The sequence below is a fragment of the Cajanus cajan genome, chromosome 2 (assembly GCF_000230855.2).
Source record: "Cajanus cajan strain Asha chromosome 2, NIPB_CcT2T_4, whole genome shotgun sequence".
NCBI lineage: Eukaryota > Viridiplantae > Streptophyta > Magnoliopsida > Fabales > Fabaceae > Cajanus > Cajanus cajan.
Genome location: NC_138518.1, coordinates 60,879,860 through 60,901,968, shown reverse-complemented (window position 1 = coordinate 60,901,968; position 22,109 = coordinate 60,879,860). Strand labels below are relative to the sequence as shown.

The 22,109-nt window shown below is 31.8% G+C and overlaps 3 protein-coding genes across 5 annotated transcripts; 2 read left to right on the top strand and 1 right to left on the bottom strand.

Moving 5' to 3' along the window:
* Nucleotides 1-1,913: 1,913 nt before the first annotated feature.
* LOC109813109 (ABC transporter G family member 26) lies at nucleotides 1,914-7,614 on the bottom strand. The gene is made up of 9 exons (XM_020377232.3): nucleotides 7,346-7,614; nucleotides 6,578-6,867; nucleotides 6,027-6,182; nucleotides 5,730-5,913; nucleotides 5,111-5,389; nucleotides 4,503-4,787; nucleotides 4,147-4,431; nucleotides 3,955-4,062; nucleotides 1,914-2,319 (listed from the first exon to the last, which is right to left on the bottom strand). Exons 1-9 carry the CDS (start codon nucleotides 7,541-7,543, stop codon nucleotides 2,053-2,055), a joined length of 2,052 nt encoding a protein of 683 aa, XP_020232821.1. The 5' UTR covers nucleotides 7,544-7,614; the 3' UTR covers nucleotides 1,914-2,052.
* Nucleotides 7,615-9,670: 2,056 nt separating this feature from the next.
* Nucleotides 9,671-14,182, top strand: LOC109813128 (coiled-coil protein). Of its 3 annotated transcripts, XM_083068576.1 has the most exons (7): nucleotides 9,671-9,754; nucleotides 10,505-10,947; nucleotides 11,231-11,421; nucleotides 11,728-11,874; nucleotides 12,608-12,832; nucleotides 13,533-13,698; nucleotides 13,768-14,182. In XM_083068576.1, the coding sequence occupies exons 2-7, from the start codon at nucleotides 10,714-10,716 to the stop codon at nucleotides 13,795-13,797; spliced, it is 993 nt and encodes a 330-aa protein (XP_082924702.1). In that variant the 5' UTR covers nucleotides 9,671-9,754; nucleotides 10,505-10,713; the 3' UTR covers nucleotides 13,798-14,182. The 3 variants fall into 3 exon arrangements, with proteins under 3 accessions (XP_082924702.1, XP_020232844.1, XP_020232846.1); XM_020377255.3 differs by having other exon boundaries at nucleotides 13,533-14,182; XM_020377257.3 differs by lacking the exon at nucleotides 9,671-9,754 and having other exon boundaries at nucleotides 10,807-10,947; nucleotides 11,181-11,421; nucleotides 13,533-14,182.
* A 1,551-nt stretch (nucleotides 14,183-15,733) lies between these two features.
* Nucleotides 15,734-21,984, top strand: LOC109813130 (26S rRNA (cytosine-C(5))-methyltransferase NOP2B). Its single transcript, XM_020377259.3, has 17 exons — nucleotides 15,734-16,070; nucleotides 16,149-16,327; nucleotides 16,780-16,843; nucleotides 16,949-17,082; nucleotides 17,234-17,317; nucleotides 17,415-17,489; nucleotides 17,618-17,689; nucleotides 17,776-17,849; nucleotides 18,101-18,153; nucleotides 18,958-19,067; nucleotides 20,047-20,115; nucleotides 20,218-20,292; nucleotides 20,406-20,498; nucleotides 20,597-20,676; nucleotides 20,752-20,851; nucleotides 21,228-21,508; nucleotides 21,639-21,984. The coding sequence occupies exons 1-17, from the start codon at nucleotides 15,848-15,850 to the stop codon at nucleotides 21,706-21,708; spliced, it is 1,836 nt and encodes a 611-aa protein (XP_020232848.1). The 5' UTR covers nucleotides 15,734-15,847; the 3' UTR covers nucleotides 21,709-21,984.
* Nucleotides 21,985-22,109: the final 125 nt, after the last annotated feature.

Sequence of the window (22,109 nt, the reverse complement as noted above, 5' to 3'; positions counted from 1 at the left end):
ACATTTGTGATGTTTGATCGCAATGTCACAATGTTGTTTCATAAATCATGCATTAAAATGTTTGAAGCTTGTCATGTTACATTGCATTTAAGTCTCATGTAGCCAATTTTTTAGGGTTTAATTCAATGGTTGTTTTAATCATGTAGAGATGTAGTGCGAGAAGTATTCTAATTGAGATTTTGAACATGATTCATAAAACTTTTATGTTTAAAATTGACTTTAAAAAGCCCAACAACTCAATGTTTGAGCAATCGTACAAGGTTAAGAAAAATTGTAATGATGACTCAATTGTAGATAAGTTTAAACAACTTATAATCCAACCTTTCGTAATAAATTTTCTTTTTATAGGTTCTTAGCCATTTACCTTTTCCATAGTTGTTTTATGTTTTTTTCTCTTTGATTTGTATTAAGAGGTTGATGAATCTTTTGTAGGGAGATGAAATATTTGTAGAAATATAATGTTTATGGTTTGCTGATGAACTAATTGCGTTAGTTAGTTTTTATATATTGAAGATGTTAAATGGATTTTGTGTTCAACCTACAAATGTCAAAAATTATGTTCATTCATATGACATATCCTACAAAAATTTTAAATTTTTGGAATTCATTGTATGTTAAATAGGCCTTTTGGACCTGAATACTTACTCATCACAAATAAAAGTTTTGTTTTTAACATAAAGAAAAATCTTTACCTTTACACTAATATTTATTCTAATTAAAATTATACAAATACAATCAATTAACACACATGAACACATGAGTATGTTACTAATAATGATACAAACTAAATTTTAAAATAAATTTATTGATTTGCTATACTATTATCAACTCAAATAATTAATAATACAAAATAAAATTTAAAATAAATATGTTATATTGTTACAATGTTATCAACTCAAAATACAAAATCCATGACTAAGCAAGAATGATAGTGAATATTGTCTTAAGAAGTGGCCATCCAAACACCAATTTATTATTATTATTAGAATAAAATTTACGTATAATTTCTTAGATGCGGTTGATGTTATTCTCTAACTAGAATTAGAGTTTTTCCTCAACATTATATATTTGCATTTAATATAGATCTCATTAATATATATTTGTACATATTATTGAAGTAAAAATTTAACTCTAATTAAAGAATGACAATAATTGCACCTAAAGATAAAGGTGATAAAGTGGGTTAATTTACTTAAAGTGGGATAGACAGGCTAATTAAACAATGAAGTGAGGCGGGGTGGGTTAGCCAACTAAAGGAAATGGGTTGAAAAATGCAACTCACCCCACTTAGCAAGATTGTCCAATTGACTTACTTTAGTAATTTTGTGAGTTAAAAATGGTACGTGGATTGACAAGTTAATCCACCTTCAATCCACTCAATTTTTTTTAGTAAAAAATCTCAATTGAAATATTTTAATATACATTATCACTTTAAGCAAATTAGGTCATAATTAAAAATACAAAACTCATTACTCCAACTTATATAGTATTGAGTCAATTTAGGTTAACTTTTATCGAAACACTAAAAAATCTAATTTGAACTTACAGGTCAATTTAAGTCGGTTTAAATTGGTAGGTTATTCATACTGCTTATATCCTAAACACAAATTTTTTTTTAGTTGAGTCAAATCATCCTATAGTGAATTGAATTGACTCACTTAGTTTTAACTCCCTTGCTTTCAGAGTCAGGTAGTTGGAAATCATTTTAAGCTTTTACAAAATACATAAAAAACAGAAAGGAAAAAAAATTGAAACGAGAAAATAACCATTTAATTCACACCAAAGTATGATGTGTAGTACATATTGTGTCTATACGAAAAGAAAGCCACTATAACCCATCCTGTTAGACATTGAGTTATGATTTATTCAAGTCAAGTCACTGAGGTTAAATGGAGATACTAAATCACACGTGATGAAAAGTGAAATACAAAAATTTATTTCTGTAACAAAGAGTGAATTCAGTAGTTGCAAATAGCTTCACACATATCTATGAAATCCTATAGTGGTAAATTACTAACAAAGATCTGAAGCAATGAAGTCCATCATAGATGACTAGTTGCAACTATCAATTCTTCTGCGGAGGCACAAATATGCTAACAACCTAAAGATGAAGGCCATGGCTAGCAGAATCCACACTTCTTTTAACCCACCTTTTAAGTTTACAATGTCAAATGTAGGTGAACTCTGCAGGGTCCTGCACCCTCCCATACTTTCACAATCATATAGTTGGTCTCCTGAATACTGCACTTTTAGGAGCAGCCTGAAGCCATAGTACATGAAGGACAAATACTTCAACCACCTCATGAACTTTGGTATGTGCTGCATAATGGAAAATCAATGTGTGTTAGTGTCATACTCAAATCAGACTGCAATATTCATATTCAACTCGTTTCACAAATTGGTGACTTATAAAGATTTAGATAGAGAATGATTATATATAAATATTATTTGTACTGCATTTAAAATACAATTAAATAATGTATGGAATCCATTAAATAAATATAACAACTAAATCATATAGTGAGTATTGCATGAAATTCAGTGAATAATAAGAATTAAGTTTAAATATAATTTTAATCCTTTAAATTTATGATAAATTTATTTTTTCATTTAAATTTAAAATTATTATTTTTAGTCATTATAATTTTTAAAAATCTTGTTTTAGTCCTTCAGATCACTAATAATATATCTGAGAGTGATAGATTGAGATAATTATGCAATAACAGAACTGAATTTAATGTGATATTTTCATTAACAAAGATACTGGTAGATATATTTTATTTGTGAGTATTTGAAAAATTTGCTAATAAAATTTGAATATAAAGACTAAGATAATATTTTTTAAAATTACAGGGACTAAAATGACTAGTTTTAAATTTGAGGAACTAAAAATAAATTTATCTTGAATTTGATAAATTAAAAACATATTTAAATATAAGAATAATTTCTTATAATTGATACATGTGGGTCAAATAAAATATTGTGTTAAAAATGTATTACTAACATTTCTTAAAATACAATCAACTATACTTGTGGTCTAAAGATTGTACATTAAACAGAACAAATAATTAATAAAATACAACAAGTAATTAATAAAATACTATGAAAAATTGGAGAACATGAATACAAACAAAAAATCTAATAATTCATTGATTTAAGTGAAATTGGACTTTGATCTTTTACATAAAGTTTCATATTTGAACTTTGTAGATGGAAAAGACATAATTGAAAAAAAATCTTACTAAAAGTAATTTGTTAGATTCTTGGTAGAAATTAATCATTAACAGAATTCCAAATTTTATATCGACTAAAGACAATCAAAATAATATATATAAATAGAAAAAAATTATTTATTTTATAAGTTAATTTTATAAAATTAAATTAAATTCAAACTCAAACTATAAAATAATATCTATCAAAACCTAATGGGTCGTGTACTATATTATCTGCACATCAAATTTAATAGTACTTGATGCGATTAGTTTCGGTATCGCTGAGATTCATAAATAGCCTATTCATACTAACTTTCATATTAACTTTCGTATCATTCCCTTTAGGTCTAAATTTTAAGGGTAAGACTACACCCTTGCCATTGAAGGGAATTGTGTAAAACATTTTTTCTTTTGTTAGTCTGGCCATTTTAAAGACTAATATAACTTTAGCTTCAGGCAAATCTGATAACCCTAGGATAAAGTCCAACCATGGTTTTCAATTTTTACCCTAAAGGGTGGCAGAAAGTCAAGGTGCATTTTTAAGTCAAAATAGTGTGTATATATATATATATATATATATAAATAAATAAATAAATAAAAGTGAAGAATAATTTTTACTTGGTTTTGAACTAGGTCTAAACTTAAATTGTAAGAGGTGGCTATAAAAGAAATAAAAATTATGCTAAATAAATAGCTACATTAATCAGTAATGACTATTGCACTAAAAAAATTGTATATATACCTGGACGTAGTAGCCACCTGTAAGAAGGAATAACATTAGTATCAAAGAAGCAGCAGTCCCTGCTCTTTGAATACTCATAATTGAAGCTCCAAACAATTCTCCTGCCCCCTGGCAATACAACATTATAAATGTTATCAAATGAATAATTGATAAACCACTAACTCATCCATTTTTATTATTAATATAACTTACTTGACTTGTTATAGCTATTAACAGAATTGTGAATAGTGTCATGAAGAAGCAAACAACAGTCCTCTTAAAGCCAGCCATGAAGTACAAGATGACCATGAAAAATGTAGGATACAAAACATGTGCCACCATGTCACATAGAGTGCTACATGCATAGTACACACTCAATCTATACATGTCAGCTTTCCTTTCTTTTATTAAGTAGTACTTTTCAAATGGAAAGACATAGACTGCCCCAAAAATACATGAAGAGGTCCAGAATATGCATATGTAGAATGCTAAACCAACCTGCACCAAAGATAGTGATTAGAAAAGCTTAGTCTTGTAACATGAGGGAAAAGAAATACCATGGAAATCACCTGATCTCTGAGTTGAGCTTCAGTATTGGTTGAAGATTTCCACCAAAGTAGCCCCAACAAAAGTGCAATTCCAAGTGCTTGAACTAGCCTTAGCTTATCAAAATAGTCCTTGCATCTTGCTCTAAATGTTCTCCTGGAAAGAATCACAAATTGGTCCAACCAACTCAATGTCCACTCCTTCTTAACCTGTATGGCTAGTTGAAGATGTTCTGGTGTGTTTACTTCTCTATGATTCGCTTCTTTTTCTTTTGGCTCCAATAGAGTTTTGTATTTGAGTTGTAGATACTAACATAATAAAGAAACGTTAATAAAAATGCAAGAGATGGAACATGTACTTAAATATGAGTATGTTTGGATAAATTTTTTCATAAATACTTTTAAGAGAAAAAAATAAGAAAAAAGGAAACAAGTTTCTTTACAAGCTAAAATTAGCTCATATGTAAGTTAATTTGAAATTTTTTTTTCTCATATTAGCTTCTCCAAAAACTTATTTATAACTTATAATAAGTTAGTTTTAATTTATGAAATTATATCATTTTTCTTCTCCTAGAAGTGCTTATGAAGAAGTTTATCTAACCAGACCCTATAGATGTCAAAGGATTTCCTACTTTAATAACAGCTTCTGCAGGGTCACCAGATTCTTGATTTTGCAAGATATCTGATGGAACACTTATATCATTCACTTGTCCAGTTGCTAAGTCAAGCAAGAACTCTGCAGGATTCATTGATATTTGTGGGGAGAATCTCAAGGATGAAAAGTACTCCATTGTGTCTTTAGCCTTCCCATAGTACACAGGATAGCCTTCAGATATTAAAAGAAGTTTGTCAAACATGTGAAAGATTCTGCTGGATGGCTGGTGTATTGTTGTGATTATGGTCCTTCCAGCCTACGAGTAAATCAAGTATAACTCTCAGCATACATATAACATATCTATGTATTTAGGTTCAACATTTGAGCATTTTATCACAATGGAACATGAAAAAATTAGATGAGAAATGTTAGCGACATACTCTCCAAAATTTTCTTGTGAATACTCTCTCTACTATTGGTTGGAAATCACAAATTTTGGTGGATCCTACTAGTAAATCGTGAGAGAGACCAATTAAATGAGATGCAAGACCTACAAAATTTGTGATTTTCAATAAATTTTAACTAACAATAAGGAGTGTTAGAAAGAATGTGTTAGAGGGAGTGTCGCTAGCATTCCTCAAATTAGTTATAGATACCTTAGCAAGTCCTTGAAGAGTAAGAAGAAGTTTGTTTGCTGAGGTGGAGTCAAGGCCAGAAGTTGGTTCATCAAGCAGCAATAATGAAGGATCAACAAGAATTTCATAGCCTATGCTGGTTCTCTTCCTTTCTCCTCCTGATATGCCTTTGAGATATCCTCCAGCTATTTTTGTTTTGCGACATCTAATTATGGTTATGAAAGAGATTATTTAGGGAAACAATTTCATGTTTTTTCATTTGATGCAACTTTTAATCAGTTTTCACATGCACAAATTAAAATGTGGTGCAAAACACACCTTTCAAGGCCAAGCTGCTTGATAGTGGTGTCCACTCTTGCATATTTTTGCTCCTTGCTCATACTATTTGGTAGCCTCAAGAGTGCAGAGAAGACTAATGTTTCTTCAACAGTTAATTGTGGGAAAAGCACATCCTCTTGTGTCACAAATCCAATCCTAGCAGGTAGGGTAAAAAAAGAAAATAAAATAACATTAGCACACATTCATGTTCTATAAAGGATCAAGTACTTGAAGTAACATCGAACAGGATTGCCTACAGTTAAGGATTCCTTGTATTCATGCATTTATCTAATCAGAACCGTTAACATTAGCACACATTCATGTTCTATAAAGGATCAAATACATGAAGTAGCACAAAACAGGATTATCTACATAGAGGGAGTCTTTATATCCATGCATTTAACTAATTGGAACCGTTAGATGAAGATCAAATGACTAAAATACAAATCATATGATCTTCATCTGACGGTTCCGATTTATAAATGCATGAATGTGTGAATGCAAGTAATCCATTCCCTAAGTAACAAAGATGATTATGATAACCACTTAACCTCCTCTTGACAGCTGGAGTAAAACGAACATCATTGTAAGTTACTTTTCCCTTTACATTGTCAACTAGTCTTCCTCCTATAACTCTCAACAAAGTTGTCTTCCCACTGCCAGAAGGACCCATCAGAGCAAGAATTTCACCAGGACCAATGCTTCCTGTGATGCCCTTCAAAATTCTCTTATATCTATCTTCTTCCACAGTGTGCTGTGTGGATACCTTTGACACCATTGTCTTCACAAGGTTGCTAGAGTTTGCTTGACTATTTCTCACCTTATACTCCACATCTTCAAACTGTACATCAATGAGAAAGTAAGTTAAATGACTTCAAAGAGGCAAAATAATAATATAGTTATGATTCTTGTTGGCTTACCAAAATAAGTTATGATACTTGTTACTTGATTCAGATTTTGGTGGTCCATTTGCAACATAGAAAGAAATCCACCCACAAAACACATTTTCATATTCTTTATTATTGATTTATTCTCCAAAAAGTCAACACTTTTTTAAAAGTGACTTGTTTACGAGACAAATAAATTGATTCTTTAGAAATAACCAAAATCAAACTTCTATAGACAATCATATTATCAACTAATCAGAAATAATGGTATGATTTTTAAGACAGTAATCATTTAAGTCAATAAACTTACATTGTGAGTAGATGAGTATATTTACACTTTCGATATATACCCTATTTATTCATCAAAGAATGTACTTATGAGTTTATTGTAACACTAATCTCCTAGAACTTAAAGATATTACTCCCAAGTACCTTGAGAAATATGGGGAGAGGGCGATTTTGTTCCAAATTGGAACCTTCAATTTGTATGTCAATCTCTGAGTACTTATTCTGAAGATATGCCTGAGACATGAACTCTTTTCTGTGACAAAAGTCATGGTTATTGGAACCAACAAATGGGGGTGACATTGATGACATGTCCACAATCTCATCCTCTCTCCCAATTTCCATGATCAACAAAGTCAACAAGAGTAAGTCTGAGGCACAGTCCTGTAACGAAATTTTGAGTCAACTGCATCAAACCAATAGCTTGCATATATAGAGGCAAAATTTTGGTTGGTTGACACACACTTTTCATGGAAAGTTTTTGGTGTGCTATATAGTACTCACATGCCCTTTAAACATTATCAAAAGTTTTCGGTATGTTTTCTATCATTATGATATGCATAAATACATGTAAAGAAAATGAATTAAATTTGGTTCGACAAGAAACTGAACACTTAAAAAATCATTTTGATCAATATTCCCGCATTTCGTTTGATAGATGCCCCTCATTGGTTTGCGTTTAATATGAGTTCTTTTACAAAAAAAAATGGGGAGAAAAGAATGTGATTGAAATTAAACAGTTGAGCCATTAACGGAAACTCTATCTTAAGAATTTTTCTCCATGACAATGATAAATAATTAAAATTTTAAATATAATTTTAGTGGCTCAAATTTAAGATAAATTTATTTTTAATTTAAAATTAATTTTTTAACTTATAATTTTATAATATATTATTTTAATTTTTATACTCAATTTATTTTAGGAAATATATCAAATAATAATACTTAATATCTTGTTAAGTGAAAATATTTTAATAAATTTAGTTAATATTACATAACTATCACAATCTTTCATTTTTAAATATGTTATTGGTAACTTAAGGATTAAAACAATTTTTTTAAAAATTATAGAACTAAAAATAATTTTAAATTTGAGGAATAAAAACAAATTTATCCTAACCTTGAAAAACTAAAAATATATTTAAGTTATAATTAAATAAAATGAATTTTACTCTATAAGTCAAGGTACCGTTCATTTTATAGTTTTATTTTTAAATATGGCAATGTTTCTTTATTTCTTGTTCCCAAAATCGAATAAAATGAAAATAAAATATTTTTATTATTAAAAATTAAAAGATAAAAACAAATAAAAAAGGATATTTAATAAAAAAAACATACTACTATTTTCAAAATATCTTAATTTTTATACAATGACGATCTATTAACTAATTAAAAAATAATCTAAATATATATTTTTTAAATAATTATTATCGAAATCAATAATGATATTACATATAATAATTTGTAATTAAGTTTTTATAATTTAAAGAGACTATAATTTTTTTTATATTATCAATATATTTTAATTAAGTACAAAATATTTCCATATTTGGTTTTAAATTTTTTTTTTTGGAATATTTCATATATCAAATATCATACGAGATAATAGACGTACATGTGGATCAATTGGTATGATATTATTTCCAAATTGTTTTTGGTCATCTTGAGTTCAAGCTTGAGAATATGCATGTGTTAAGTAATCAAATGGGAGAGTTTATCTTTTTTAATTAGTTTAATTAGGATTTTCTCAAATCTAAAGTTAAAATAATGTTGTTTTTATTAGACTTGAAAAGATAAGGTTAAACATTTTTTTTGTTTTTATAAATTTGAAAAAGTTGATTTTTAGTTTTTCATTTTTAAATCGTTGAAATTTATATTCATCATAAACATTATTAATCCAATTTAATAGCAATACTCAATTAACATAACTGATTTTGAGCTTTTAAAATAGCATGTGATAAAATCCAAGCGTGTGGTTCAGCGATAAGGGTTGATCTACGCTTAAACAAAGTCAGGAGTTCGAATCCTGCCTTGTGTATGCAGCCGCGTTAAATCTTGGAGCCAGCTATCCTACCCTTTGAAGTTTGAACTGTCGACTAAAACTTTTACTTCAGGAAAAAAAAAAAAAACTGTTTCACCCAGCAAAATAATGCATTTGAGATACGGCATCGTTTTATGCAAGAGTCAAGGATAGACTCTGAACTCTCAAAGCCCAAGCTTCAAACTTTGTCATCCACAATACGGTGTCGTTTCCGAGATTCCTCACTTCCGAAATCACCTTCGTGGTTGCGAACCTGGGTCACGCCCAAGATGTCAGCTTCACCCAGGTACTGTCACAATGCTCAAATTTTCCATTTTCCCCTTCTGGGTTGGTGTTTGGATGCTAATAAAACACGTGAAACGTGAAAAAAATGTATTTTTTTTTTTCTATTTATTTGGTTTTCTATTTGTGAGTAGTATTCTGATGTGTAGTGTTTGGTGGTCGGTGTGTAATCATTGCTACTTAATGGAACAGTGAGTGTGAATCTGAGATCATTGAACAGTGGCCAAATCTTGGTATCAGTTTTTCCTTCTTTTTTTAATTTTTTTTTATCCCTTATTTTGTTAGTTTTCTGAACACCTTAGTATAGTATCTTAGCTATAGATTGAAATGAAACTTTGGGCATGATGATGTTGTTCTTTTACGCTGTTATCTTTTGATGACATTATTTATTTCTCTATAAGAATCAACATATTAGTATTACAAGTTGAAGTTAGTCAGTTAATTGTTATTCTTGACAATTGACATGTGTGTACCTTTTGGTGCATTTGCATTTCTGATAAAACTAGGAACGTAGAGCTGCAAAGTGTAAATTACAATTATAGATTAGCTTGTTATGAAAGTTCTGAGCGTGAATTGCTGCACATGCATGATTTTGTGATGCCATTCAACGAAACTGGCTTATGTACAGTTTGCAAAACTGAGGCTTCTTGATGTGATTTTGTGATAGACGTTTAATTAAAGACTAAAGAGTGATGTTTTGTAGAACGACCCCCTCCCCCAAGTTGCTTTTCTTTTGATTGTATGGACTTTGGAGTTTTATTTTGTCTTTTGTTATGGTTTATTATATTACTTGTATATTTGTAGATGTGCTTCTTCTGTCTTTGCCTTCTCTCTTTTTGGTACAGGAGCTTTATGATCTTTTGTTTGGCAAAATGCTTTTGTATTGTATATGTGATGGTTGTTGTTAATCTGGTGTCTTTGCTTGCTTTTCTTCTCATTGTGGTTCTTGTGTTCTTTTGTTCTGAATTGATACTTAAAAACAGAATATATGTTCTGCTTGTTGCTGTTCCTGTATTCATCTGAAGAAGACCTTTATAAGTTAATAAAATTCTTCAAGGGGAGGATTTCAAAGTCTTGTAAAAGTGAAAGGGCTGCTGACCATACATAGTTCTAGGACTCAACTGTACAGGAAGATGGTGGAGGGGTAATTGGTAATTATTGTATAGTTGAAAGCACATTTAATGATCTCAAAATGGAGTCCCAGACATGTGGAACAGAGGGTTCAAAGGGTGACATCTCTATCAATCAGGCCAACAATGATGAATCCAGCTCCAGGATTGAAGGTTTTCTCAAGGATGAACTGAATTGTGTACTAAATGAGGAGGAATTTCCTGAAGGACGGGTTGATGCTGGAAGAGGTTCATTTGGAAATGAAGAGAATCCTACTCATATTGGGGATGGACATTTGACACTCTGGAAACAAAAGGTATCTTTCCTAAAAATATCTCATGATATCCTTATCTTTTGCTGATGTCTAGTTGGGAAATATAATTATATTAAGACCTCTCTTGTTTCTTGATCAGATAAGTCCAATTGTAAAATGTGTACAACAAAGAAGTATTATTGAATTGAATGTGTACAGAAGGTCTTATTTTGTCCTATGACTATTATTACATGTGCAAAGTTGAAATATCTGGCTGATATGTTTCTTTTCTTTAGGCTTCATGCTGGACTTGATAACATTTGAAACTGATAAATTTCAAATTCAGGAGAAGGAACTCATTGATGAAGTAACTGTAAAGACTTCGGAGGTAGAGCTTCTTGAACAAGAATTGGAACTGATGAAGGAAGCAGCTGAGATGGCATTTAATAATCAACATTCTGTTGACTTCTATCTTGAACAGTTGAATGAACAAGTACAAGCTAAAAGAAATTATCTTTTGACTTTGGAGTCAGAGTGGTAGGTTGAATTGTTCATATGATATTTACCAAATATTATTAATTCTGCATCAGCATAGGCACAAATTTGACCAAATAGTTTAATGCTCAAATTTGACCTTTCCAATAAAGAGAGGCATGTTTACCAAATAGTTTAATGCTCAAATTTGACCTTTCCAATAAATAGAGGCATGTTTGTGTGTGTATCACTTTCACTTTTGTAAGATAAAACTGATATTTCTTGAGCAGAGTAATTTACTTTCCTTTATTGTAAGAGAGTGCTGACAGTAGAATGATTGTTAACTTCACCTATTTCAACGCGTCACAGGGATGCTGTAAGAAAACCCTTGGAGGAGAAAAAAATAAGTCTTGAGGAGTCTCTTTATTCAAACAATCCAGATGCACTAGAAATGCTTCACAAGTTGAGAGAAGTACAGCAGGAAGAGCAGATCATTTTATCTGAAATTATGAAGAGGTAAATATCCAAAGTTTATTTTACATTGGTTTTGCTATTTGAAAAACAAAATTCTCTTGAAAAGTAAGCAAAAGTAGGTTGAAAATGCAATGTTAAACAATGGATTAAGATGAGTCTGCTTACTACATCATTGTGAAACCCCTGGTGGAGACTATAGTAAGTCACATGTTTTCAAGTTTTGTTTAGGAATTGGTGGTTCGTGTTATACTGCTTTTCCTTATACCATCCTTGTTGATTCCCTTCTAGCATTGCTTAATGAAGATAGCTGACTGCTATATCTTTTTTTTTTTTTTTTTTCATGTCAGAGACTTGTGAAAGTTGGAAACTCCTTTGAAGTTATCTTTCTTCCAGTTCTTTATGCATTAAGGCCAATTTGCTAAATTTTGCAATAAATTACCTGACCCCTCATGAACTGTATATATGCAACTCTGCTTTCTAGAAAGAGTCAAGAAATACTTCAAAAAAGATCAATAGCACCAGTGCAGCAAGCTTAATTTCTTTTGTTAAAAGAATTTGTTCATCATGTGTGTATTGCATCTTTCATTTGTAATTGAAGCACAGCTACACTGGATTTACCTAACATAATATGCTTAGTGGTTCAATTTTTCAACTGATTTCATCTCAAGTATTAACTGTGTATCTTTTAGTATATTAATGTCTTTGCATAATCAGATATACTACAATGCATATGCCTTTTTGACTTGGATGTTCTCTCTTCTCCATCACTCTCTAGGGAGGAGGAACATTTGAAACTTTCTGCAGATCTTGAGAAGCAGCAGAAAGTAGCATCCAGGAAATCCTACACTGACCGAATAAAGGAAATTACAAAAAATAGTCGGAAACAAGATGCAGATATTGAGCGGATCTTAAAAGACACTAGGGAGGTTCAACTGGAGAGTAACTCTATCCAGGAACGCTTGCATCGAACATATGCTGTCGCAGATGAAATTGTCTTTAGGTGTGAAAGTTTTATTATTGCCAGCACATCCTCATGCCCACACAAGAAAGAAGAAATAAAATTGAAATATACTTGGAGAACAAAACAGAGAGATGAAGAGACAATGAAGCACCCCGAACTGAATATCAATAGGGAATTGGGATCTAGCTATGAATTATTTTAGCTTAATTGTACTTTGTGCTCCAAACTTTTTCTTTTTGGCAAATTTTGCTCCCAAGTAATTTTTCTTGTGAATTATGTCAGTTTTCCGTCAAAATACTAACAAAGTGTTGACATGACATGTCTGATGGTAGGGTACAAATTGTCAAAATCTTAAAAGTTTTGGAGACATAATTCGCAAGAAAAATTACTTGAGGGAAAAATTTGTCAAAAACCAAAAGTTTGTGAGCACAAAGTGCAATTACCACTTATGATTATTTTTTTTTGTTTTCGTTGAAAAAAAGTCACATCACTCACAAAAAAGTTATTGTAAAAAGCCACATTAGGCATATCATGTCAACACTCCGTTAGTAAATTGATGAGAGGGCACAAATTGCTGAAGTCTCAAAGTCTTGGGGCATAATTTGCAAAAAAAAAATTTACTAGGGGGCAAAATTCGTTGGCATAAAGTGTAATTAAGCCTTTATTTTATGCCATGGTTGATTTTGTTTTACACCAAGGTAAGTAATGTGCAATTTGTTTTCATTTCTTATCTTTACAGGGAAGCAAAGAAAGATCCAACTGGGCTGCAAGTTTATAGGCTCCTGGTTAACATCCACAAAGGTTTTGAACAAATATCTGAGAAAATTCTGGCAACTGATAGAGTTAGAAGAGAAGTAGCTGAATATGAAATGAAACTGGCAGCCAAGTCTTCCGGAAGCTTAGATGTGAGTGAACTAAAAGCTAACCTTGATACCATTATTAGGGAAAATGAATAACCTGAAAAACATTTGCAGTCAAGTGAAGTGTTTCAGCAACCCATTTGAAACTGGCAGCCACAATTTCCAGAAGCCTTTAGATGTTAGCAATCTTCAAGCTGATCTAGAGACCAATATTAGGGAAAATGAATACCTTGAAGAACAGTTACAGGATAAGTGACATTATTTCAACAAGTCATTGGGAACTACCATTTCTATCAGTCAATTACAATTCTTTCATGTTTTGTGTAGCAAAGTTTGATATAGGAACACATTACTTTTTTTCCTTATTGGTTTGAATGATTGAGGGATATTCATACTTGTTTTGTCCATTAGGTGATAGTCCTTGTACTCAATTTTTATTCTTATCATGCATGAGGCTGTGACGAAAATTCCTTGACAAGGCAAGTTTGGCATTTATGAATATGACCTCTCTGATATCAAACCTCCTTCACTAACAAGTGTCTTATAAGAAGGTACTTTTGGTATTTATTCTTTCCGTTTAGTTTCTATTGTTTTAAACAGACTAAGTGGCTTATTGGATGCTTAAGTAAATAATTTTTTCTTCTTTTTGGGGACTAACTTGATGGTATATGTAAAGATAAAATAAAATTGATGACAAATAAGAGAGATAGATAAATAGATTCTATGATGGAAGGAAATAAAATGAGTAATAACAAAAGATATAAATTAATGGTATATTCACCTCTTTAAACCAACCTTTTATTTATGATAACAAGTCTCACATAATAGTGACCCGTATAAATTTTTAATATTTATTTTATATTTTCAGTTGACTTTTCTAAAGTTTAAAAATAATTTTTTTTATAATATTTATGAGTGTGCATCTATATCTAAGTTTTCGCTCAAGTTTTTTAATTGTGTAAAAGTGTCAGCTTAAATGAAAAGTGTCAAACATGTGTTAGACAAGTATGAGGAAAGTATTAGAAATTTGTTGGAGACTTTAAACGAGAGATTTCCATACTTCATGGCAACTACCCTTAACAGTAAGTGATTTGGTTTTTGAATAACTTATTATGTTTTTTTTTATTATAATAAATATATTACTTGAAAGATATTTTTTTTTCTTCTAATAAAGTCTTCTCCCTTAAAAAATCACGGGCTACTGATATATATACCTCCTTTTTTTATAAGTATACCTCCTTTATTTTTTATTTTTTTTAAATATTCATATATTTTTTTTAATTTTTAATTTTACATCTTTAACTTTTAATTTATTATTTTTTTCTTTTTCACACACCTCCTTCCTTTTTTTTTTTTTTTTCATTTTTCACATATATTATCATGTTTTTCTCTAATTCTTTACCTATTTCAATGAGTAGTTTTAGTTCTCTCGATTTTTATATTATTTTCTTATTTTCTCACCTCTTTCACTTTTTCACATGCACCAAAATCATAGAACTGGTAGGCAACAATATTGTAGTTACATGTAACTTCCTCGATAGTTTCCATTAAACTAGACACACATTTTTTCTTCCAACACTTCCTTTCTTTCATCCCTTCAAAAATTTTAACATTAAGTTTAGTGTTATGAAAAAGACATTTTCACTATTTTAAAGTACTATACAGATAGTGAAATCAGCGAGAAAATTAAAAGAGGAAAGAAAAAAAATAATGTAAAATTAAAAGAATTAAAATTACCTACCAAAATAGGTGAGGATGAAAAAAATTAAGGGGTATATGTGAAAATAAGGGAAAGAGGTACGTAGAAAAAATTATTAAATTAAATGTTATAAGTGTAAAATTAAAAATTAAAGATATTTTAAGAATTTAATTATTTTTTTAAAAAAGGGGTGTACTTATAAAAAAAAAAGAAAAAAAAAAGAGGTATATATATTATGATCCTAAACCACGACATTAGCAGTTGCGGATCAGATTACATGCAGTACGAGGCCCAACGGGCCAACCCAAAAAGAAAGAGAGAGAAGAAAAAAAAACTCGTTTTCATTGCAAAGCATAAATAAAACGACGTCGCGGCGCTTCTTTCTCGTAAACCCTAAACCCTAGCCGATTTTTCTTTTTCAGAAGAAAGAAGAAGAAACACAGCGCGCGCAAACCACACACTACACTACACCACTGCTTCATTCACTTTCCTTCAATGGCTCCGCCAAGGAAGAAACCCTCGAAGCCACGCAAATCCCCGAAGAACCCGAAGAGGACCGAACCCAAGCACGATTCCAGCGACGAGTCCGAGGAAGAGATGCCGCCGCAGCAACTCGAGCTCGGCGATGACGGCGCCGACTCCGATTCCGCGTCGGAGCTCTCTTCCGACGGCGATGATCCTTTGGCCGACGATTTCCTCCAAGGAAGCGATGACGAAGGTGTGTAGAGTGTGTGTGTGTGTGTTATGCTCTTGTAGCATTCGACGTGTGTCTTATGTTTGTGCTGTTGTATTGCAGAGAAAGCCTCGGGTTCGGATTCAGGTTCGGGTTCCGGTTCTGATTCGGATGATGATGATATTGAAAAGAAGTCGAGAGCTATTGATGAAGAAAAGGCGAGAGAGGAAGAGGACGCGGAAGCCGAAATGCAGCTCAACATCAACCAAGAGTCTGATGAGTTTAGATTACCTACCAAAGAGGTTTCATTTTTATTATTTTTTTTGTTTGCAATTTATTGTGACCATTGTTGCTTTAATTATAGAAGAATGCTTTTAAAACAGGGTTTTTGTTATCGTTTTGGTTTTTTACAATCTATTTTGAATGCAAAATAAGCTAACTGTAGCTGAGGGAGTGTTTGGGTTTGGAAGAGCTTCTATAGAGTTTATTTGGGGTTTTGGGCTTATCATGTAAGCATTTAGTAGGTAGGTGTGTGGTCTAGCTAATGAAAATGATATACAGTTTTTTTGTATTTTTTTTTTGGCATTTTAAATAAGCTTCTTGGTGGAGCTTATTAAAATAAGCAAGCATATGTAATGAGCTCAAGTTAAATAAGACTTGGTTAAGCTGTTTTACCCAAACAGTGCCTAAATCTGTTGCTCTTGGTTTTCACATTATTGGTTGATGGAATGTTTTTTTTTTCTTTTGCTGTTAGGAACTTGAGGAAGAAACTCTGCGCCCACCTGATCTTACCAATCTCCAGAGGAGGATTAAAGAGAGTAGGTTTACTTTGCAGTTGGATTATATTTGCTGTCGTTATGAACAGTCTTTAGGTTGTTCTGTAGAGGTTGTTGTAATTGTTTTAAATGTGTTTGTTTTTCTAGTTGTTCGTGTTCTTTCAAATTTTAAGGCTTTGAGGCAAGAGGGGTCAACAAGGAAAGATTATGTTGAGCAGCTTAAGAAAGATATAAGTACATACTATGGCTACAATGAGTTTCTAATTGGTGCTCTAGTGGAGGTTGGTGTCATAATATTATTACTACCTATATTTAGAACTTTAATTTCTTCCCAGTTGCTATTGCTTGTTGTGTGCTTTTCTAGAAAGAGAGTTGTGCTTCATTAATGTGTAATGAAGGTTTGCAAAAATTTTGTATTTTGTTTTGTCTCAGATGTTTCCAGTTGTTGAACTTATGGAACTGATTGAAGCCTTTGAAAAGCCACGCCCTGTATGTCTGAGGACTAACACATTGAAGGTTGCTTGTCCTCTCTGTCATTTTGGGTTAATATGTTAATGTGGATTTATTCATGTCCCCAGTGAGAGTAAAAAAAATTTCTTCTGCATTCTATCAGACACGCAGACGGGATTTGGCTGATGTTCTGATAAATAGGGGAGTAAATTTGGATCCTTTAAGCAAATGGTCAAAGGTAAATGATTCGTGACATAGATTTCTGTTGTCCTTTAACTTCTTTGTTGATTTTTGACCTTTTTCTGTTGTTATCATGAATACCAGCAACAATCTAATAAGAAAATGGAATGACATTTTTATCCACAGGTTGGACTTGTTGTGTATGATTCTCAAGTGCCAATTGGTGCTACTCCTGAGTATATGGCTGGTTTCTACATGGTAGTTAGCTTTTTAGTATTGTGGCTTCTCCATTGCATTTTATTTATATATTGCACGATCATTACTAGTACTTTAACTGTTTGTAGCTACAAAGTGCAAGCTCTTTTCTGCCTGTGATGGCCTTAGCTCCTCAAGAGAAGGAACGAGTTGTTGATATGGCGTAAGTATACATCATTGTAAAATTGCAGCTAAAAAGTATTTGAATTGTTCATGCAGTACTATACATGGACAAGTTCCAACACAATTATGACAGGACTTGACTGCTATTTAGAAGTGTCTGTGATTCTTAGCTTAGAAGTTACCATCTTCTAGATTTTTAATTTGAGCACTTTTGGTTTGAGTATCAATGCACAACATGTTTCATTTTTGCAATGCTTCTGTTTTACTGAAGGAAGTTTATGCTTTTTGCAGTGCTGCACCTGGTGGTAAAACAACTTACATTGCTGCACTAATGAAAAATACTGGTATGTTTTATATTTTGTTTCCCATGCATTTCAAACCATGTATATCCATTATTTGGCACCAAACAGTTTGTAAAGTTATGTTCATTGCACTGCTTCATAAATTTGTAACCAGTATTGTGGTCGGGACTTAGTTTTTTGTTACTGTCATTTATCTTGAAAGACATTGTAATTTATGCTTTATTTTGGGATATTATCAAGTATATTCCATGAGAATGCTGTGTTCTATATGCATTACAACTGAGCTGAAATGTGTTTAACTTAAAATATACAATAGTGGCTCTTTTTGGTAAATCGTTTTTTAACATGGATTATATGCCATGTCTTTATTTTAATGTATGTTTATGCAGCTTTTTTCCATATAATATTTAGTTGGGATGATTTAAGAATTTAATAAGTAATTATTAGCGGAAACAGGAACCAAACATTTTACTTCATTTTGGATTGTAAAATTTGTTTTTCGGCCTTAGATTAAACTTCATGCTAGTTTTCTTTTTTCTGCATAAAAAGATGTGCTATAAACTCACATGTAGTGCAAAAGTAAATATTCAGCATCTACATGGAACTTCTCGATCTAATTGTGACACTAGAAAAAAGCATTATCAGGTGTTTCTTCCTTGAATTGATGTCTGTATTTTCCTGCTTATTTTTTATCTTGTATTCCTACTTACTGTTGGATGTTGGAATAGGAGTCATTGAGCTAATTGCTCCTAAATCGGTTACATCTATGTTTTGCTTCAAGATTTTTGTTTTTGTAAAAAAATTCATGTTTCCCATAATCCAGTCATCCCATTTTTTTTATGGCAGGAATAATTTTTGCAAATGAAATGAAGGTACCTAGGCTTAAGTCACTGACTGCAAATCTGCATAGACTGGGTGTATCTAACACTGTAGTTTGTAACTATGATGGAAAGGAGGTTAGCATCTTTTGCTCTCATTAATTCTCGTTCACTGGTTTACTACAGAAAAACTTTAATGTCTCTACTTCTATTAGATTGTATTATCATTTGGTTTTGTTTTTGATTTGATTATCGATTTGGCTTCTTTGTTCTGCATAATTTATTTGGATTGATGAATTGGTTGCCCTATGTTTGTTGGAGATAAAGGAAGGATGCTTCTTTGTTGTGAAATGCCGAGAGAAACATCCCAAATAATTGTGCCAAGAAAGAATATAATTGAATGAAACTGGAATTATATCTAGAGTACAGGCCATTACATTAATGTCGAGTTGTCGATTATGTTGATATTATGCTAAGTGTTAGTGATTTGTAGATCAGAGCATTGACTGCCAACCCATTCCCACTTCTTCACTGGATTACTTGTCCTCCGTCTCCATAGACTGCAAACGTGGAGGCATTTCAACCCTATTCACAAGCTCTTCCCATATCTGAACTAAGCTGTTTCCTTACATCAATGATTGCTCCAGCCTTTCATTTCGCTCAGCCAACCCAAAACATTTGCTCTGCAACTCCTCAACTCATTCTGTATCAATATATCTAGCATCAGAATGAGTCTCCTCCCTCAGCAACCATCTGCTCCCAATCATTCATGCGCAATAGCCAGTCAATAAATCCTCTCAATTTTATCTCTTGAATGAAACTGCTCTGGAAGATCTAAGTCTTCCAAAGTTTATAATATGACATTGGAACCTGTAAAATATAGACCAAACCCTAGAAAATTATCTTCTGCCCTTTTTGCTACAAGAGTTGTTACTGATTTTGTCCATTTCATTTATTATTATTATTATTGTAAGTTATCCTTGGTAAATGTATACATCTGAGCATTTTAGTTAAACTTCTGTTTTCACGTCACTGCTATTTGTAATTTGTCGGTTGTATAATGATGTTGTGTTGTAAATGCTGACATCTTTTTAATGTCTATATTGTTTTATTTCAGCTTCCAAAGGTTTTAGGTGTCAATGCCGTTGATAGAGTCTTGTTGGATGCCCCTTGCAGTGGAACTGGGGTAAGAATAGTGAATATTAGGGAGTTAAATTTTAGGGAGATTTCTTGTCTCTGTTTTTTCTTTAATAACCAAGAAAGGTACTGAAGGACTTCCTCTCTGCAGGTTATATCCAAAGACGAGTCTGTTAAAACTTCTAAAAGTCTGGAAGATATACAGAAATGTGCACATGTACAGAAGGTAAATTAAACTTTATTAAAGGTTCTGTTTGGGAAGTTGAGCTGGGACTGTCCCAGCAATGGTTCAGTTTGTCCTTTTCTACTCTTGTTTAATATTTTCCTTTTTTTGTAAAGGAGCTCATTCTTGCCGCAATTGACATGGTGGATGCTAATTCAAAATCTGGGGGATACGTAGTTTATTCTACATGCTCAATCATGGTTGCTGAGGTTTGTATCTTAGTTGGATCGATTGAGTTAGTGTGCATTTTTTCTTTCCTTTTTTATGTAGTATGTTTCTAATAGTTCTTTCATTAAATATTCTTCAGAATGAAGCAGTTATTGACTATGCACTCAAAAAGAGGGATGTTAAACTGGTTCCTTGTGGACTTGATTTTGGGCGTCCAGGGTATTAATTTTATTCCTGTTTTTTTCCCTCCCTCGTGTATATCACTTTAGTGTGACATTTTTTATTTGCCATCAGGTTTATAAGGTTTAGGGAACAACGTTTTCACCCTTCTTTAGAAAAGACAAGGCGTTTCTATCCTCACGTGCACAATATGGATGGGTTTTTTGTTGCAAAGGTATGTATTCTTAGTTTGATAAATGAAATTTTGATTAAATAAAGCATGATTGTTGGACTATGAAGGTTCGGGAAAACCAATTTACATAACTATCTTATTGGTTAGAACCTTGTTCAATTATCTTCGTTGTTGACGTGTGATTTAAGTTTAATTTTACTTACAGTGATGCAATATAAAAATAATATTGATGTTGTTTCCATTACTTTTTAGTATCCAACCTCTTAGCCGGAAAACTTCAACCTTTTTTACTTCTGAAGTTAATTATAGACAATGATTGCAGGAAGCTGAAAGTACTGTTATTCTGAAAGTACTGTTACTCATATGGGGTTCAAAACAAACTCGTGGTTTTTACTTTTTATACTCTCTAATAATGCAGTTGAAAAAAATGAGCAGCTCAAAGCCTGGTGCAAAACCATCAGAAACAGCCGAGGAAGAAGAAACTACTACGTCAGTGAAGGAAAAGGAGAAATCAACTGATGGCATAAAAGAAAATGGAAATGTATCTTCTGAACCCGAATCCAAAAAGATGAAGAAAAGGAAATTCCCATCAAAACCAAGTAATGGTTTAAAAGAAAAAGGCAAAGAATCTTCTGAATCTGAACCTAAAAAGAGGATGAAAAGGCAATTTCCATCTAAGGAAGAGATTTCGAAAGCAAGGTTAGATGTTTTCTACGTGTTTGGCATAAACCTTATGCCCCTCTTGACACTTTAGAGTGTATCTTTTCATTCAATAAATTTATAACAGCTTATGGATATAAACCTTCCTATGACAATGTGATTCCTGCAGGGAGGAGAAGAGAAATGCTTTAAGAGAAAAAAAGAGAAAAGGTAGCAAAAAACAACAGAAGCAAAAATGACCCGTTGGCAATACATGAAGCAGTGATAGTCAAGTGTGCAGTTTTAGCGCAGAACCGACTCAACTCCAACAAGATGGAAGTGCTGCCTGTCACAATTTTGTACCCTGGAATCAGTGTCATGCCCTAATCTTAGGGGGCCCATTTTTGTTTTGTTTGTAAGGTTATTCATTTAGCTGAGGTTTATTTTAACTTTCGATATGCAAAGCTGTAAATCAGAAAAGAAATATTCCTTTTTCTTATGTGGTATTATTTAATTTGAATTTATTTTCTAATCAATATTGTCCTCGATGTTAGTTGTCCTCCATACGAATTACACTTGCATCAAATGGTTTTATAATACCTATGATTGATCATGTTTCAATTGTTTTATGTTATTGCAATCAATTTTCCATATGAAGCAA

Coding starts and splice junctions, on each gene's coding strand:
- LOC109813109 (XM_020377232.3), bottom strand. CDS start 7,543: ATGGAAATTGGGAGAGAGGATGAGATTGTGGACATGTCATCAATGTCA. Junction 4,788..5,110: donor CTGCAGAAGCTGTTATTAAA/GTAGGAAATCCT, acceptor TTATTATGTTAG/TATCTACAACTCAAATACAA. Junction 2,320..3,954: donor CAGGTGGCTACTACGTCCAG/GTATATATACAA, acceptor TCCATTATGCAG/CACATACCAAAGTTCATGAG.
- LOC109813128 (XM_020377255.3), top strand. CDS start 10,714: ATGGAGTCCCAGACATGTGGAACAGAGGGTTCAAAGGGTGACATCTCT. Junction 10,948..11,230: donor TGACACTCTGGAAACAAAAG/GTATCTTTCCTA, acceptor TTTCAAATTCAG/GAGAAGGAACTCATTGATGA. Junction 12,833..13,532: donor GCAGATGAAATTGTCTTTAG/GTGTGAAAGTTT, acceptor TTATCTTTACAG/GGAAGCAAAGAAAGATCCAA.
- LOC109813130 (XM_020377259.3), top strand. CDS start 15,848: ATGGCTCCGCCAAGGAAGAAACCCTCGAAGCCACGCAAATCCCCGAAG. Junction 16,328..16,779: donor TTAGATTACCTACCAAAGAG/GTTTCATTTTTA, acceptor TTTTGCTGTTAG/GAACTTGAGGAAGAAACTCT. Junction 16,844..16,948: donor CCAGAGGAGGATTAAAGAGA/GTAGGTTTACTT, acceptor TTGTTTTTCTAG/TTGTTCGTGTTCTTTCAAAT.